Source organism: Haemorhous mexicanus, chromosome 13 (genome assembly GCF_027477595.1).
Source record: "Haemorhous mexicanus isolate bHaeMex1 chromosome 13, bHaeMex1.pri, whole genome shotgun sequence".
Lineage (NCBI taxonomy): Eukaryota > Metazoa > Chordata > Aves > Passeriformes > Fringillidae > Haemorhous > Haemorhous mexicanus.
This window is the reverse complement of record NC_082353.1, coordinates 20,596,696-20,616,525: the sequence shown is the minus strand read 5'-3', so window position 1 is coordinate 20,616,525 and position 19,830 is coordinate 20,596,696. Positions and strand designations below refer to the sequence as shown.

General features: G+C 43.5%; 1 protein-coding gene across 2 annotated transcripts in view; it reads right to left on the bottom strand.

Annotated features, from left to right (window-relative positions):
• MAP2K1 (mitogen-activated protein kinase kinase 1) overlaps positions 1–14,981 on the bottom strand; it is a 33,810-nt gene extending 18,829 nt beyond the window's left edge. The window contains exons 1-2 of one of the 2 annotated variants that reach the window (XM_059858714.1): positions 14,662–14,981; positions 1,153–1,396 (exon numbers count right to left, since the gene is read on the bottom strand). In XM_059858714.1, coding sequence (XP_059714697.1) covers positions 1,153–1,396; positions 14,662–14,741 — 324 coding nt within the window. In that variant the 5' untranslated portion in view covers positions 14,742–14,981. The remainder of the gene's footprint in view (positions 1–1,152; positions 1,397–14,661) is intronic. The other variant, XM_059858715.1, reaches the window with a different exon arrangement.
• Between the last annotated feature and the right edge of the window lie 4,849 nt (positions 14,982–19,830).

Here is a 19,830-nt window from a genome sequence, read left to right as displayed (position 1 = left end):
GTGAAAGGAAAGATTATGGAAATGAAAGTTTGGTTAATAAATGGAAGAAAAATCACAATTCAGCAAACATCTCAGTTGCATCAAATATTCATGAACTGGGTCAAAATGTCCTGTTAAACCCACAGCAGGTGAAAAAACAAAAATCGATTAAATTGATTCAGTTTGAGAAAACCTCAGTGACTTGTGCATTTTGTAATTGTCACATCTCAGAACTGGGCATTTTCCTTTGCTTCTCCCCAAACTGCCAGTGTCCTCAGCATAGTTTATTCTTAGCACAAGCACATTTTCCTTTAGTTTTGCTGAAGTTGATGATGTCCCCATCTTAAAAAGAAACACCTTAAAAAGAAAATTACTTTTATACTGTCTTTTAAAGAAGTCTTCAACTTCTGAATCAAAAAAAGGGAAGTTCCCAGTGTAGTAAAACAATGGGACCTGGGATGAGTGTTCTGTTCCCAGGGATATTGACAGGAAGTGAAAGCTCCTCATGTAAACTAAATGAGAATTAAAACATCAAGCTATTTCAGTCACAAAAAAAAATAAATCTCAGTTCTCTTGCAAACTAGGTCACAACTGCTCCAGGTTGTAAAGCATGAAAAATACTCTCAGAGAAGGAAAAATCCCTTCCTGCTCAGAAACTGCATCCCAGGATGGAACTACTGAACAGGAGATGCCACTGAACTCCACTGCTTTCCCTCATTCTCATTTTTTTGAGTTCTCTTCTTCTCCAGTCTCATCCAGAGCTCTTTTCTGCTGTGGGCCTGTGAAGGAAACTCTTAAGACAGGTGATACCTTTTCCAATCCTCTAAATTTACTGCCCAGAATACAGAATATTGCCACTTTTGTCTAATTGATAATTTCCAGTAATTTTTTAGGCCTCCTACTCCTGAGTGAGAGAGGAAAAGGAGGAACAAATGCCAATCCTTTCATTACTAACACATGTGACACTGCTTCTGAAAAACTGGGATGCTCATGTAGGATAAGGAAGTGCAACATTTCCTACTGATGGAAAGACATCCCTTTCTCTGAAAGCTGGCATTAAATAGTAATTTCTGTGTGTCAGCACCAATTATTTCTCTAAATAAACTCGCTGTATTTCAGAGACAACATCCTCTATAAACACCATCCCCAGGCTGTTCCTTCTGACCCCCTCACCTTTCTTGCCATGATGAGGCCGGAGGGTTTGTGAGACACTTTGAAGACCACACCACCATTGCCTGCTCCCAGCTCACTGATCTTCTCAAAGTCATCATCCTTCAGCTCCCCAACCTTCTGTTTCTGGGTGAGGAATGCCTCCAGGCGCTTCCGCTGCTGCTCATCCAGCTCCAGCTCCTCCAGCTTCTTCTGAAGGGCCTCCAGATTTGTCCTGCACGGGAGAGAAGGGCAGGATTGAGCAGAGCTGTGAGGGGGAGAGGGAGGAACAGAGGTCAGAGTGAAATCACTCCATTTCTGCACCTGCACACGTTGCCCAGAAGCACCCAACCCGCACAGTCACCCCCGTGAGATGTGGTGCTGCACCTCTGATTTAAGTGAACTGTGTTTGATTTTTTTATCCCAGATAAAACAATGACAAACACAAGATACCCAGCTTCCCCATCCCTGAGGTCCTGCCCACATCCAGGCATGCTGAGTTTCACCACCTCCAGGAGTGGCTTCATGACTCTGCACTTCTGGTCAGAGAGAGCTCCTGAATCACAGCACTCCATGCTATTTTTAGTTGTGTGTTTTCAAGGTTGTGGTGTAATTTCCTCCTCAGTTTGCCTAAATGTTTTATTGACTGATTTCCACAGCACTGTATAACCAACAATTCATTCACAAGTTTCTAATTTAGTTATCAGTAAAAAGTCATCAAGCCCAGCCCAAGAGACCCAAAACAAAGTCACTGGAAATGTGAAAGTCTTTGGCCCAAGGGTTTTCAGCTTATGTTGATTTTGTTTAAGGACACATGTGCTGGAAACCTCATTTTAACATGAGGATTCATGTTTTTAAGCAACACAAAATAGAAAACCAAAACTTTATGCAGGAGTTAAGTTTGGAACTACAGACACAAGTTCAGTGTTCCAGGAACATTTTAACAACTTCAGTTCCTATGGAAATGCTTCATTCCAATATGACAACTTAAAGGCTCCTTTAAAATTTCCTGCTTCCAACTGCAACAATAAGTTGCTGCAAGGGTAAATATTTAACAGAAAGAACCTGTTTTGCTTCACCAAATTTATGCAATGTTCCCAGTGTTGCTAGGATGAAGAATTTGAGGAAGATAACGTATTTCTTCAGAAGTATGAAGAACAGAACTACTTTCCATTTAAAAAAAAATTAAATTTCACCAATAATCAAAACTATTTCTATTCACCACTTCATAAAATGTTCACTCTGAAAATCTGTTGTACAAAGGGACATCCTCACAGCCAGTGAGGAGCTGGTCAGCTGAGAAGATACATGACTACAACCACAAGTGTCTCTATCTTACCTTAAAAATCAAGTATCTGCACCAAAACAAAATTATTCTTGTACTATCTTTTAAAGAGAAACTTCATTTCTGTCCTCATACCGTGTTTAGTATCTGTATAATCACACACCAATAATCCTGGAGTATCCCCACTGAAAAATCCCCCAGGTAGATAACGTGGCTTACACAAACATCCAAGTCAATCTGTTTTACTGACTCTGTTTTCGAGAGGAATCATTAAGAAAGAAACACATTTTTTGAAATTCAGAAATGCATAACTGAATGATTAATCCCTGGATTATTTTTTCCCCATCAAATGTGCCCAGTGAAGCAAACAAATTCCAGGCTGAAGTCAAAGTGAGATGTGTCTTTCCTAGAACACAGCTGAACCAGCTCTTCCTACACCATGAGCACAGGAGAAAAGCTGAGGCAAAGTCAAGCACCCCTCACTTTCCTGCAATCAACTCCAAAACAATCAATGCTGGCCACAAACTCCATGTTTTACCCTGGAAAATTACTGTTGTGAGAAGGCAGAACTCAAATCTTCATTATAATTTACAGGTTTTGAGAAGAAACTTGCTGTCATTTTTAAGGATTGCTGAATAAGGCAGGGTTGTCCATTTGGAATTAAAAAAAAACAAAACAAACTAGAGACACAGAAACAGGATGCAACAAGGCTTTCCTTGCTGTGCTCTGAAGAAAACAACTATTCAGTTTTTCTCTCAGGCAGAAGGGGGTTTTTGGCTTTGGAGAGAACACAGAGATGCTTGAGCACATGACTTGGAGCAGACAGACTGCTGGTGTGAGGGAACAAACAACTGTCCTGCTGATGCTTTAGGAACAAAAACACTTGCTAGGATAGCACTTATCTATTTAGTCTAATGTTTGTCTGGATAAAGCTATTTTTAAAATATAAGTTGCCTGCTTCAATCTAAATAAACTGGGCATTCACTTAAAGCAGGCATTTCCTTGCTTGAAATTATGAATTATTGCTGGGGTCCCTGCTTGAATACAAGTCAAGAGGTTCCAAAGGCTCTCCCAGTTGGGAAAGTATTGATCTCATGAATTTCAGCACCTCAGGTTTCCCCACCAGGTGTGGCCACCAGTAAAATCACCAGAATGTTCTAAGCTCTAATTTCATTACTTGCAGTGATGAGCAAGGAAGTTCTCAGATTTTCAGGACCAGTAACTACCAACATCTCCAGTTAGCTTTATGAAAAGAACAGAACTATAATAACTGAATGTCAGCCATCAGGAAAGAATTGATTTTTTTCATTCTGGCTCTTTGCTGGAAGGACTGGACAATAATCAATTTAAAATGCAGATAGGTAAACAGAAGGTGTATTTTTGTCATCTAAATTGGTGGTGTAACCTACTCAGAGTGTTTCCAGGACGTAGGACTTTGGAAATTTCAGTTTTTTAACTCCAACTACTGTAAGAACACTCCCCTGACTGCTAGCTGGGACTGTCACCTGGCCCCTCCCCAGGTAAAAACATCACAGCAAGTTCCAAAGCACAGAGAAACAGGTGGAAAAGTAAATCATTACACAGGAAGTTTTACAAACTGAATGAAACCAGCACATCCAGAATACAGAAGAGAGAATACTTTAGACAGTTCATCACCAGGCACCACAAAAATGTTCAGGAACTTTGGCAGCTAAAATAGCAACATGCTACTGTGCAACTGTCTGCCTCCAGAAAGAGCACTGGGAGTCACTTAATCTTGTATAAAACTTTTATTCAGAGACAAAGATTCCTATTAAAATTCATCCCCATTACCTGCTGCAGTCTTGGGGTTGTGTTTTTCACTGTCAAGGCACCATGGCTTTGCCAGGGATCCATCAAAGCAGGAAATCATCAAATCAGCTCAGGACTCCACAGTGCCAAGCCCTACTCTGAAGCAAGAGGTGATCATCTCATTTATTGCTAGCAGTCTGGGAGCCAAGCACACTCTAAACTGCACCAGGGATGGGATCCAGCTCTCCCAGGGTGATCCTTGGGATGAAGCCACGGGGAGGTCAGAGCTGCTTCCTCCATTTGGGAAGGAGACAGAGGAATCCCACAGAACACCAGCAGTAAACACCTTCCTGCTCTGCTGGCAGAAGGGGAAACACCCTGCACAGCCAGCAGACAGAACCTCTGCACTCAGTGCTGTGTCCTCACAATTATTGTGAGATCTCTCCCTTCCTGACCAAATGGAAAGTTCAAAAAAAATACACATTCTGGGCAGGGAAAGCTGGTTGTTTCTTCCTGTCTCCCAAGGGCAGCATGAGGTACCAGGTGCCCTAGAGGAGGAATCCTCTGCACCCACATTTGGTCAGGGAGGATCTTCCCTATTAGCTCCCATTGCTTCTTCCCTTCTGTGCTCAAGGAAGTGTTCTGACAGTGCAGCATCCTCCCCTGCACTTCAGTGACCTCCCAAGTTGGAAGAGAATGCAGCAAGAACCAAAGCTGTGTCTCCTACTGCTGGCTGGGCAGGGAGGAGCCACAGACTGTGCAGTGAGAGCACTCAGCACCCAGAGATGCACAGAAGGCAAGGGGAGATTCTCAGCTCCTGGCTTTGGGAACAGCCACCTCAGCACTGAGGAAAGCACTCCTGGAGGAGATGCATGGACATTTCAGAACACACTTGTTCTCCTGGAAGCAGTAACAGGAAGAGAAATGCTGCTTGTAGGCTGCTAGCACATAATGGCATAACAAAAACCAGAAAATAAGTCCTTAATTAATACTAGTACTCCAAATCCCCGGGAGCTTTTTTTTTTTTAATTCATGTTAGTGCTAAGTTAATCATACACTCAACCCTAAAGGCTACAGTGAAGCTGTTACTCAACTCTAAAGCCTGCTTCAGAGAGAGAAGAAAAAAATGTGGCAGGGGAAAAAGGAAAAAAATCTGAGAGCCTTTACCAGCAATTTGTCAAATATCTGTTCAAAGGCATTACTATCAGTGCTGCAAGCTGAACAATTAGCATGAGTGAAAGCGTCAAGAAGTACTTTCACTTTCAGATCTCCTGTCGCATGAGGATACAAAGCTTGGGGGTTGTTTTCCAGAACAGTGACATTAATGCTTTCCCCAAGCCCACACAACTGTCAGTTTAGAGAAGAAAGTAGGCAGTTCACTACATAATTTCCATGAACAACCTCAATCAGGGAGCTGAAATTAAGTGTTAGGAACATGAAGACATTCTGTGGTTTTGAGAAGACAGACTACTATGTTGTGTGACTCTGCCAAACCCGGGCAACAAGACAAACTCTTATTAAACTTTTCCTTTAGCAAAGAGCAGGTCACAGAATAACATGGAAGATAAATGTAATTCCAAAAGTCCTCCAGCTTAGAGCACAGGTGTCTGTCTGGGTTAACTCCAGTGCAGCCTCATAAAACTTGCAGTCAGAGCATCAACTAAAAAAAATCCAAATTCCCTATAAATGCAATGAGTCTGCTTTGGAAAAATACACTGGTTTTCAACCCTCGTTGATTTTCAATCCTTGCAATGTGTTAGAGGATCCTAAAAATTTTCCCTTGTACGTAGATGGGATTTGTAGGTGAATTTATCCTCTGAACATCCTTAAAGCTCATCTTGTCCCAGCCCTGCCATGGCAGGGACACCTTCCACTGCCCCAGGCTGCTCCAAGCCCTGCCCAGCCTGGCCTTGGGCATTCCAGGGATCCAGGGGCAGCCCCAGCTGCTCTGGGCACCCTGTGCCAGGGCCTGCCCGCCCTCCCAGGGAAGGATTTTTCCCTAATATCCAAAATTCCATCCACTTCCACATCACAGTGACACTGCATGGCATAGAGTGAGGTTTAATACTGCCAGAAAAAAAAAAGGAGGCAGACATTTGATGAAAATCTATTTCTCAGTAAAAGGCATGCAAAACAAAACCATTAGAAAAGCACTGCTCTGTCCAGAAGAGTATCCTGCTAGCCCTAATTTAATGTAAATTCTCATTTTTCTAAGGCTGAAAGGCATGAGTTTTAAAGAAGAAAGCAGACACAACTTCAAATCTCCTGTTGAGTCTCCAGCCAAGTGGACAGCTGAACTTCCAAACCTCCCTCTAGGCTGGGAATCTTTGCTTTAAGCCTCCTCCTCTTTCTCCTGAGCTCACCATCATCCCATTCTCCTCCCCTGAGCCCAAGCCCATCACCCAGCACATGTGGGCTGAAGGCAGAGCCCAGGAAAGGCAGAGGGTCCAGACTGGAGCCCTGGGTGCCTCTTCCCTCCAGGGTTTTTGCAGCTGGTCCCATCTCCTGGTGTTCCAGCCCCTCATCCTGAGGGGCAGCAGGAGCTGCTGGCTCAGGCACCCCTTTGGCATTTGAGCTCTCTAACCAATGCCACAGAGAGGGAGTTTGGGTTTTTTTCTGAGTTAAGAGCCTTCCTCAGGACTTACCATTGCATTCAAAATTTGCCCTAAATCAACTCTGTAATCTCAGGTTAAGAAATTCTACAGCCAAATCTTCGGAAATCCAAGCTCTCCATCTCCCTTTCATGTCTCTGCATGATTTTTCCCAGCCAACACTACACATTATCAGGATAAAGGAAGCACAGGGCAATTAAAATTTCCTTATGGACAGAAAAATGAACTTATTGATTGGATATTTAAAGCACAACACAGAGGATACACAGAATTATAAATTCTGATCATCAGCTGACACATATATTTACCCGAGGCCTGCACTGTCATTGTTTTATGTCTCTGAATTAGGAGTTAAATAAAATGACAAAACCAAAGGATGAGCACAGCAATAGTTACAGTAACAGTATCTTCCCAACTCTCCCATGTGGCAGCTACACAGCCTTTGAGGGCCACTACAATAATAAAAAAGATGAAGTTACAGGATCAGTTTTCAAGGCCCCTGAATTAGGCCAGGATTAGAATTGAGACTCCTCTGTGCAAGGGCTGAGCCTGGAGCACAGCAGGACAAACTCCATCCAGAGCCACAGAGACCACACCAGGGACCAGGAAAAGAAACTGCCTGAAAACAGACCCAAAACCCCATAACTGGGATTCTGAGAAAGCCAGGAATTGGAAGGTTTGCCTGTATTTCAGATGGATGGATTGCATAACACTGAACATTTGTCAGCACAGCCATTTAGCAAAAGAAATTAATAACTTTTACCTAATATATGAATGGAGTGTACCAATACATACAGAAATATTCACATATCTATATCCAAAGAGAACATTTTTTTTTTCCCAAAAGAATGTGTTCTGCAATCTGCTGACTCATCTTCCCACCACTCTGAAAAAAAGTTCTGGAAAAGCACAGAACAATGCTGAGTTGTACAAAACCCTGCAAGGAAGGGGGAAGAGCTGCCAGGAACTTTCAAGGGTCTGTTATAAAAACCCATAAGGAGGTTTTAAAAAACATTCTTGTTCATCCAAAGAATCCCACACTGTTGGAATATCTCCATCCTGGTGCTAGGGATGCAAAGGAAAACAATCTGCTTTTTTTTTTTGTGTCCCTTGTTATGGACTCCACCTGATGGATGAGGCTGGATCCAGGTGGAAATCCCATCCTGAGGTGTCAGCAGGGAGGAGTTCTGCTGGAATCCACCTTCCTCCTGCCCAGACAGGACTCAGGATGACAAAGGCTCCTCCACAGATGTTTGCCAAGAGATGCTGAGCACTGAATGAGCCTGGCCCAAGGTGTGCCCCTGCACTTCTGCTCCAAAGTGTAACCACGGTTTTGTCTGAGTAATGCTGAGCACGTATCAAAGCAGGAATCATCTGAATGCTAATTTCTAGGGACAAAAGTGATTAGAAAAAGAAATACACTGCTTCCTCAAAAAAAAAAAAAATAAATTAAAATTAAGAAGTCTTTGGAAGAAAGAACACAATTCCCCAAAAATTCACTTTTGCCAGCTAACATTTCTGCCTCCAAGAGACATTCTTGTGTTTTGGCAGTGGAATTTGCAGACTTTCCACAGCCCAGGCAACTCCCAGGGCAATGGTGGGAGAACAAATGCAGCTGTAAAAAAGGTAACACAGGCAAAAAGGGGGAGGAGCTTTTTTACTGGAAAATTTAGAAGTCAGTAATTGAAAGGGAACAAACTACCTAAAGGTGAGATGGAAAGGTTTATCAGACCTCATAGAAAATTCCTTCCTCAGCTCATTTCAGAATGTTTTCCCTGTTTACAGTAAAATACACTAAAAAAATCCACTCTAAAAAGTGGCTGGTGGATTTCCTGCCTCATGTAAATTCCCCACAATTTTCATGTTTGGGTTTTTTGAAGTTAGTGCTAACTCAAAACCTCTTTTCCCAGGTTAACAGCAGCAGCACTGTTGTTACACCAATAAATAATTCAGCTGCATGTTGGCTTTACCCAGACCCTCTCGATCCCTTTTTCTTGCTGTGAGACAACACTGGAAGGTCTGGCAGGAGATTTGTTCCCCTTGAGACAGAGACCTGAGCCTACTCCACTAAAATCTGTGCTCCTCAGGAATTGCTGCAATTTCTGAATTCCAGCATCTCCCTGTGCTCTGTCACTCATCCTGCCAAGGCAGGAGGTGATGGTCTCATTCTGCCCCAAGGCTCTCATTCCCAAATACAAATTAAACCCCATTTTCAGTGGGATTATTTCCCTGGCTAAGCTGACCCTGTGGCTACCCCAGTGCTGCTGGGCAGAGCTCTGAGGACTCCTCAGGGCTCCTCTGGAGGGTTCTGAGCTCTCAGCCAGGAGAGGAGAGGCTCTGCAGAAGGAGCAGGATCTTGCACAAGCTGTGTTGTGAAATCACACCTCTGTGCCCTCTGCAGCCTCCCTGTAAGGACAAGAAAAGCAGCTGGATCCAGAGCACAGCTGCACTTCCCTCACCACTTATCCTCCTCACATTTCCTCAGCAACAATTATTTTTACACCCAGTTTTTAACTCCCCTAAACCTACTGAAGCTTTTTAAGCTCATAAAAACTAAAGTATTCCTCCATTTCCATCATTGTACTTAAACTTGACTGTCAGAACATAACAAGACAGTATTAAATGTCTTAAAATCCTTCCTACATCCATAATTGTCAACAAAAAGCTGCCTACAGCCAGCAAGAGCTGCACAGGTCAGTGTGCCCCTTAATTCATTAATTTCTGTGCTACTGGTGTACACTTAGATTTTTTTTCAGCACAAGCCCATGAGGTGCTGCAGGCTCTGACTTTTCATTATTTTATTATAACAGATTACATGTTCTATTAATGCACTTAAGTAACATTAAAAAGGTATTTCTAATTCAGTGAAGGACAATGCCAGGCTCAAGCATATTAAAAGAGAAAGCTGTGCATGAGTATATTTTAATTTAAAATGCACTCTCTCATATCACATGTATTTGGAAGTTTGATTAATCCTTCATTAGTAGGGGATTTAAAAAAATGTTTCTCTCTTTTTTTTTTTTCTTTTTTAATATTTAAAAGCTTGCAGTAATTCTACATGTATGTTGAATGCAAATGTAATCCAACCAGATCAGTCATAAAATTCCAGGGTCTAATCTTCCAGAACACTGCACACAGGCAAAAAAGCTCCCCTGACGTCCAAGGAATTCCAAAGGGAAAAAAAGCCCAAACAAAAAATCCCCCCAGGAAGCAAGGCAGAAATGACCCTGCCAGCATTAAAGTGAACAACTCTGTGAAAACCTTCCCTTCCTTTTATCTAATCTCACATCCAAGAAACTGATAAAAACCTACTCCATGGAGGACAAATCCTCTTGGAACAGGATCCACTGGGAAAGAGCCCACAATGGGAACTTAAAGCCCAAAAACCCAAACCCAAAGCCCCAAACCCCCATTTCTCTGATGGGACACAGCCTGCCCCTCTACTCCTCAAAAACCCAAACTGAAGCTCCCTTGAGGAAGGCACTGAAAAACACAAAAATGGCAGGAAGCACAATAAGTAAGCAACTGTTTACTTTGCAATTTATAATATATACTAAAGTGCAAGCCAGTTCTGCACAATCCCCAAACTTTTCTTTGCCAAGCGACCACAGGGAGTTGCAGCAGCCATTCAGGGACCTCCTTAAATGCAATTTAACCAGAATAAACAGCAGCAATAAGAAAAGGCTGATTAATTAATACTCAAACTATGACTGGAATTTGCAGTCACCCACTTTTACAAAATTACTCTCTGGCTTGAACAGTTCTAAGGCATAGATTTGTTATAATTAAAGCTTTAAAAAGAGAAAACCCTGAAAAACCACATTGTGCCTGATGACTTGGCTCTACTCACAGTTTGCTTTGGATTTTCTTTCTTTTTTAAAAAGAATTACAGCTCCTAAGGTGGTAAAGACCTATGGACAGCATCTTAAATCCCTCTCAAGGGCCCATTTATTTTCAGCTGTTGTCTACTTTTTTTTTGCTCTCATTTTTATCTAATTAAACACAAACCTCCCGATCATAGCTGATAGTTCACATCTGAGATTTGCAGACGTCACAGCTCAGGCTTGATTTGGGAGACACCAGTTGTTGCTAAAACACATGCACAGTTAGATTTTGAAAAAAAAATACACTTCAATCCCATCGTGTCAAAGCTCATAAAATACATAAAAGTCAGTGGCACTCAATTTTTAAAAAGAATTGTTGTTATTTTTGTATTTTATCAAATGCCAGGCACTTTTGGAAGGTTTATATTTTAACACCAGAGCTGGGAAAGTTGTTTGGATTTACTGAGACAAGGTAAAAAGTCATGTTTCAGAGCAGTTAGTTTGACCCTTCTCTTTGATTTTTTTTTAAATTTTATTTCAAAGATGCCATTAAAGAACTTCATGAAGAACCTTTCTTTCCATGTGAACAAAAATCTTATTCTAACATGGAAAGTGGCATTATCTCAAAACTTGCTTTTTTTTCCTACTTCACGTTCTGAGGCTGGGTTGGCTTCAGAGAAACAAAAATTGGTTGAAAACTGTCAGATAGTGAAAGCAACAGAGAGTTAGAAGTTTGAAAGGAACATAAATCCATAAACTGGAGATTTGTTCTTGGTTCTTTTGGCTATTAAGACACTAAACATTCAGCCAGAACAGTTTTCCTCCAATTAATTTTCATTCAGGTTTGCTCGGTTGGGTTTTTTTCCTTTCCCTGCAGAAGCTTTGCACAATTATATCTGTGCAGCTCCGAGGAATGAAATTAAATCTGCAGCTGGCCAGTGTCATCTTGGTTTCAGCCTGAGGAGCTGAGGCAGCTCAGAGCAGCAGAAAGGTTCGGCCCTCGCCGTGCAACCGCGGCTCCGCGGGAAGTGTCAAAAGCAGAAATGAAGCTCAGGGCACAGGAAAACCTCTCATGAAGTTGTCTCTATCGTCCCACTGGGCAGAGCCAGGGATTGGGAAGGCCCTCGAGAAAAATTATTGGTACAGGATGTTGTGGTTAAGTAATAGCTACAAGTAACAAAATCTGCTGTCGGAGAGAAACATTGTGAAATTTTCATTTAAATATTTGGGATACACGGTTTTAAATTCTAAGTGTGCTAACTCCCCTTTATACTGCCTTGCCAGGAAAAAGAGGGATAAAAAAGAGAAAAAGAAAGGAAAAGAGGAAAGAGCCAGGCACATGAGACCCAGGCCTCCTGCATACTCCTAAAACCCCACACCACGTGCTATAATAAGCTTTCCCTTGCTCCAGTCAATGAGCTCCCATCACCAAATAAGGATGAAGACAGAGGACAGGACACAAATGCAAAGCAGGACATCCTGAATCATCCAGCCCCTTCTTTCATTTCCTCCCTTTCCCCTTCCTTTCTGCCAGGAAGTCACGGTGTCAGAAGTGCTCATTCCTAAAAGCATTAATGAGTTACAGAGCCTTCCCCTGTGACAGAGAGAAAGCCTTGGAATTCCAGCACGCAGCTCCCCAGACCCTGCACATCCGTTTGGGCCGGTGCCAAAATCACCTTCGGGCCTGAAGAACTTCCTCCCCTTCCCTGGGGATGCGGGGGTCCTTGGGGCACTCACAGACAGGAATTCCATCGCCTCGCTCGGAATCTGCCTTCTTGCCCTGCCAAGTCCTCGAGCTCCTTTGGTGCTTTGCCATGTCTGAGGAGCAGGGAGGCGTTTGGAGAGGGACAGGTTTGTGTATGTAACCAGTAACCAGAGCCTCGCATTGCCAAAATTCCAGGAGGGCAGGCTCGGGGCTTTAGGAAGTGTTAATATGGCAGTGCAGGGATGCACGGCATGCACAGCAGCCTCACAAACACCTGACTGAGGAATTCAGGCAGTGACCAAAGGGGGAAAAAACCCAGAGCAGGCTCGGGGAGGAAAATAAACAACCTTACAGATTAAGGAAATGAAAAACAAAACTGTTTTCAACTCAATTCCAAAAACATTTTTAAATTCTGATGCAACTGTTCTTTGCTATTTGAAATCTTTCACAACGAGGGCCTAAAATTAGCAGGATGAGGGGATATTTCCACCTTTAATTAATCCTGGCTGTATATAGGACAGCTGGCTGCTGAATTTACTTTCACTAAGCTACTTCTTTTAAAAATACTGGACACCTCTAAGCCTGGCAAAAGCTGGGTATAAGGTCCTGTGTGTGACACAGATCACAAGTCTGGGGACACACACACACAAACCCCAGCCAAATCAACACACGGAGCAGAAAATGAAGCAAGGCAGTTCATCAATGCAGAAAAGACCCAGCACTCCCAGGAGTCTCCAAAGGCTTCCAACAAGTAAATGAGTATCATACATGTAAAAGCAATTCAAAATTAATGACATTTCTTGCGGGAAGAGGTACGATATTGAGTATATTGGGAGCGAGTGATTTACATCAGGTACTACAAGCAGCGAGTGATTGGTGTATTAGATTTATTCTGTAGAACAAGACTAAAACACACAGAGATCCCTGAAGACTAAATCAACATATTCCCAACTGCCTTGAGAAAATCGACTGGAAAGTGCTACCCAAGCAAATATAAAAACACAGTATTTTCCCCCCTGTCAATCCAGAACAAAAGCTCTGTAATATTTAGATCATAATGCTTAGATACAATCAGTAACTCCTGCCAAAGAACAGTTTTTAAACAGCTCACCGCTCAGTTAATCATCAAAAGAGTTTGCTAGAAATGTCACAGCTGGAGCTGCTAGATGCTGAATTTTTTATTTTTCGGGAGGTTTTTGCTTGGTTTTGGGGTTACATTTCTTTTGCGGTCGATTTGGTTTTGGTTGTTTGATTTTTTTTTTTTTTTAGATATTCGGGTGGTTAAAGGAGATCTGAGCCTGTGTGAAAACGTGGCACTGATGAACACAGAGCACTTTAAAGCCCAAGAGCCGCACATGTCACTGCAAGGCTGCCTCACATCCTCTGTGTCACCGTGGTACAGCAGCACATCGCAGCTCAGTTTCCATCTCCCGGAGAGGACAGCACTGACCATACAGGGGCAGGAATCTGCTCCTCCAAGACACACCTTTGTTTCAAAGCTCACTGAAGGGCTAGCCCGACACCATTGTCTGAAAATCAAGGTGTGAACATTGACCCGTGAACCTCAAATGCAAACCTGCTGTAACATTTCATCACTTGGCGGTGCCGGGGCTGTGTCTGCCTGACCGAGGCCACCCTTCCCACCCACATCCGTGAGAAACGTGCAACAGAGGCTTCACCAGCACCACCATGCAACCATCCAATATTCACTATTTTTTTCCCCCACAAGTGTCCCCGTGATTAGCTCAGCCCTTCCCACATTTACAGTGTCATGTTTGTGTTGCCCACAGAGGAGCTCCGAAGCTGTTTCTCCACACACGCTCCTGCCGTAGCCAGCACAACATGTCAATTAGTGACAAACAGATCTGCTCAAACTAACGATTGTTTGGGTTAAAGCCAAGGACGAGGCAAAACAAAACAAAACACCTTTTCTACAAATCTGCGAGTTCCAGTATAAATTCTCCCACACACAACGTTTATGAAATATGCCATGGCAAACGTGTAATTTGGCATTACTAGGTAATTATATAAGCTGAGAACCCAGCAGACACCATTACGGACTAGGAGAAAGGAGTTATACAAGTTTCCCCCTATTTTTTCACCAGTTTTTTTTCCCCTCGCCTATGTGACAGAAGTTTGTTTACTGCCGAAGGCAGCATCCCCTCACTCCGCGGAGGGCACGGCGAGCATCCCCCGCCCTGAGGCACCCGGGAGTCCCGCCCGCGCTGCTCGCGGCAGCCGGGCCGGGGCGTGCGGGGCAGGGCGGGCTCGGAGCACCGCACCCCGCGGACAGCGCCCGGCCCGGGCCGGCCCGCACCCCGCCCCGGCGGCACTCACTCCGCAGAGCTGGTCCCGTTCACGGCGGATCCATCAGGAGCGGGGTTCAGCTGGATCGGCCCGGGCTTCTTCTTCGGCATCTTCGCCCGCACACGGCGCGCAGGGGAGCGGACGGAGCGGCCGCGGCCCCACTTCGGACAGGTCCGAGGGACTTCCTGAGGCGCGGCAAACTGGGCGGGGAGCTGCCCTTCGCGGCGGTGCCCCCGCGGGCTGCGGGCAGGTGGCCGTGCGGCTGCCGGACCCCACTCCGAGCGCTCCGAGCTCCGGCGGGCACTGCCCGGGATCGGGATGTGCCCGGCCGGGACCGCGCCGGCGCGCGCCGCCCGCACCCGCCGCACGCATGCGCGGGGAGCGCGCGCACGCGCACGGCGAGGAGCGAGGCCGCGGGAAGCGCTGCCCTCAGAGCGCTCCTGCCCTCAGAGCGCTCCTGCCCTCAGCCTGCCCTGCCCCAGCCCTGCCCCGCAGTCGGCGGCGACAGCGGCAATAATCCTGCCCGGGCAGGGTGGGCAGGCCTGGCACACGCTGCCTAGAGGAGCTGGGGCTGCCCCATCCCTTGGAAGTGACCAAGGCCAGGCTGGACGGGGCTTAGAGCGCCCTGGGATAGTGGAAGGTGTCCCTGCCCATGGTAGGGGGTGGCACTGGGTGGGCTTTAAGGTCCCTTCCAACCCAACCTATTCTATGATGACTTAAACACAACCTTGCTTTAACACCAACTTGCTTCCACAAATCGATGAAGGACTAATTTTTAAGAGTCTGCCACTTAATACTAAAGGACGTGCGAACTGCAGTATTACAAGCAGTGGGAGCAGAGGGATCCAGAGGAGAGGCAGGACAGAGGTGTCCTGTGCCATCGGCTGGACCTGGCACAGCACAGGTCACTCAGCCCAGGACGCGTGGGGCTGTCACCAGCCACGGGCCAGCGGGGCACGGCACCCCTGGGCAGGACAACTGCGTGTCCATGCCCCAGTGGGCCCTTCTGGGGCAGCAAAGGTGCTTTCAGAGCAATATATATATATCTATATATGTCCTTGCTATGGTCAGTGGAACGTGTTCTTCCATCGCAGTTCTCTCTCCACCAGGGAGAACTGGATTGCAAAGGTGCAGTTGTTTGGCTGTGGGTCTTGCGGGGGGTTCAGGGGCAGGATATGGAATATTAAAGCACCCAAAGGCCCTGTTTGGATAGCACAGCCAGTCTGGACACACGTGTGCAGTTAACTGTGACACATACATTAATCACATGATAAGGTTCAGGAGACAAAAGGAGTTCCATGCATTTGACTTCCGTGAACAGAGTGACACTACAATCCTGCCTCTACTGCTGAGATCTGTAAGGAACTTTGCTAAAGTTTGAGTTGCTTTATAAGACTAATTTCTCATTGTCTGAATCCAGCAGAAGTCATCTGAAAACTCTTTTAAGGCCTGTGGGAGTTACACAGTGAGAAGGGCTTACAGATTTCTTCTGATTTCTGACACAGCTGAGAAATTCTTTCCCTTGCTGCTGTACATTTCTGTACCACACAGTGCTCCATCTGTCAACAAACACAACACATGGAGCAGAAAAGACTCTGCAGTTACTCATAATTTTGCTTAAGTGATAAATGAAACCTCTCACAGACACACGTGAGCTGAGAAGTGAAGCAGCACCGAGGAACCCAGCACTGAGGTGGAGGTAGTGCCTTGGTACTGGTAAAAGAGTGAAAAACCAGTTTCTTTGGCAGCTCCATTTTCTCCTGAAATTCCCTAACTGTCCTTTTCAAATACAAGATATGTGAATACACCACCTGAATGAATAACATCTTTCCAGCAGAGGACAGGTTTTATTCTCCAATGAGTTGATTCAGACACCAGAAGAAGTGCAGAGTTAATTCCATAACAAAATTTCTGCTGTGAATACTGTGGATAAAGAACCAGCCTGAATTCTGTATGATTTAAATTGTTGTGGTTTGCAAAAGTACAATTATATTTTAATCAAAGTAATCATTAATGTTTTTACAGAAACTGAAATGATGAACAAGGTTCCCCATATATAATGAAAAAATGATGAAGAGTTCCTATCATCTTATCCATCTCTAAAGTAAAAATAATTTTTTTTTCACAGCTTTGCCATTAAAGACATATTCCCTCTTTCCAATTCCAGATATTAAGGGACAGCTCCCTCCTCTGGAGTGCTTTGTCCTTGCACTGAGAACACTGGACTGTGAAATTACTGATTGCATCAATCTCTTTTCAAATCCCTTTGACCAAAGTACAAAACCCAAAAATATCTTGGATTCACTGTATCTAGAAATAAATTCATGGGCGTATGGATTGATGCCACTGCAGAAATAATTTCTGTGCTGTTGTCTGTAAAACAAAGAGGTTGAACTTCAGGGCATTAGTTACTATAAATGAAGTGCATTTCCCCAGCCAAAACAGAACACACATTTTGGAAATTTGAATATTCTCTGTGGAAGGAACTGTGTTTTGCTGAACAAATGGGTGTTTCTGGAGGTGAATCACAGAGGAAAAGATGAAGAAAAAAGAGAAGGCGCTGTCATTTCAGCGAGAGGCTTCTGAGCGGGGAGACCTTCTGATTTATTGATCTCACCACTGCTTGGAAAAATAGAAATAATTTGTCTCTGAAAACAGAAGTGGAACAAAGAAGCTTGTCTTCATTACCACTTTTTTCCCCTTATAGAAACCAAAATTTTGCCTAATTTCTTGCATGAAAAAAAAACCACAATTACTATGTAGATCAGTTGCATCTAAATTAAGCCAACTTTTCAAACTCAATTGCCACATAGAGCTGCATATTTTACAGCCAAAACTTGTGCACACAAACTTTTATTTGCAAGATTTAATACTTCTTATCTATTTAGTGGTTAGCAAAGCAAGTTATGGAAATAATTAGTCCCATAAAGCAATGGAATTTTTGAAGTCTGGTTCGAATTTTAATAAAATTGGCCGAGAGGATCAAAAATTATTTGAAGGGAGCTGACAGAGAGCCTGACAGAGGCCACACCTGTCTTGCACCTTATTTTCCTCAAGAAACACAGATTTAAAAGAGCCCTGTGGATCACAGCACAATTTGAATGCTTTGTGATATACTAAAAGCTTAGAAATGAATGTTTAGGGTGGCTGCAAAATATCAAATTTAGATTAGATCAGCGAGGTATAAATGTAAATAAGTATAAATGACAAATAACTGAAATTTGCTTCATCCTTAGGATGTGACTTCCCATTAAAACAGATACAATGGGAGCAGTTGTGCTGAGGGTTTATGGCATGAACAGCTTTGCCAACACGATATTTGAAGGGTTTTTTGCTGAGCAAATTCTGCTCCCTTAGGAATAAACCCCTTCAAGCGTGGAAGCAGGCAATTATCCATTTGACAGATTTGCTTTGCTGTATATTACGTGTAACAAAGCAGGAAATGAGACTGAAATATAAAATAAGGTGCTAATTTTCTGCAGTTTTTCTAATGAAATTACAGTAATCAAACAGAAACAAGCAGTAATATTTCCTTTCCACCTGAACTAGAAACCAGAAGTGTTTTCTAGAATGGAGGCAACCTGTGGGGGGTGTTTTGTTTGTTTTTTCCTGACTTATTATTTTAGCAGCATGTGGCTGGTTATTCATTTCCTGAGGAAAAACCAATAATCAATGCTTGCCAGCATTTGCTTTTTATTTAATTAGGACTGGAAAGAACCACCTAGGTCATCAAGTCCAGATTCTAATTAAACACTCTTCAAAAATATTGATTAATCAAAGTCGCATAAATATGGTGGGTTTTATAACCCTGTGTCCTCTGCAGAGATTGTAAGTGATCTTCTGATTTTTTCTTTTTTTTTTTTTTTGTTTGTTTGTAAGGATTTTTCAAAGAGCAACTATTATTTTCAGTGCAAAGAGCTCATCATGTAGATATTTGATTTTCAGTAATTTTATATGACAATTACAATATTTTGTGCTGGAAATTAGCAGCACTTGATCTATGATTATTATTAAATCTCTGTGCTAATTTTCATACTTCAGCTGCCTCGATCAATTGAAGAAATTGGCCATATCTAAAAAGATAAGATTAATTGATTCCGTGCTAAAAAATCCATTAGTGTGCTCTCCCTATATTTAATATATTCTTGATTATAAAAGATGCTGCAATTTTGAATACACATTTTAAACATTAACTGTAAAAGAATTTTAACCAGAAAGTAACTGCAATTGATTTTGTCTTACTAGAAAGAATTCATTAAATTACCAGAAACATTGTTTGTCAAATTTGAATTTATAGAGAAATAAGGGAAAACCAATTCCTTTAATGGATTAATATTTTACATTAATTTATATAGTTTTGTTTAAACAAAAAAGACACTGTAATTTAAGTCAGATACGCTTCTATGGACTGAGCTGTAAAAATATGAGAACAATTTAGAGCTCCAACTGCTTTGGAGACAGGAGCCTGGAGCCTCTCCTGTTGTCCCTGCAGCCCAGATCCTTACATGGCATTTTATGTGCACGGCTGCCAAACCTCTGAGGGCTCAGCATATTTATTCCAGCCTGGACAACTGCAGACTGTTCACTTGTCAATTCCCAGAAGACTTTGTCTGGAGAACATCTCAGGATGGCTCGCTGACCTGGTCCTGGGCTGAGCCAGGGTGGGAATCCCTGACCTGCACTCCGGGCAGTCTGGCCACAGGAGCAGGGCACTGTTGTTTTGCATCACTGCATTTTTATTTTTATTTTCCCTAATAAAGAACTCTTACTCCTTCTTCCACATCTTTGCCCCCTAATTTCAAAATTATAATAATTCAAAGGGAGGGGGTTTGCATTTTCCATTTCAAGAGAGGTTCCTGCCTTCCTTAGCAGACACCAGGATGATCAAGGGGATGGAGCACATCTCCTGTGGGGAAAGGCTGAGAGCTGGGATTGCTCAGCCTGGAGGAGCTTTGGGGTGACCTGTGCCCTTCCAGTTCATGAGGGGACCTTACAGGGAGGATGGAGAGGGACTGTCTACAAGGATCTGGAGAGACAGGACAAGGGGCAATGGCTTCAAGCTGACAGCATAGGTTTAGATAGGATATGGGGACGAAATTCCTCCTTGTAACGGTGGCGCAGCCATGCAGCCAGGTTGCCCAGAGCAACTGTTCCATCTCTGAGTGTCCAAAGCCAGGTTAGACGGGGCTTGGAGAAAGC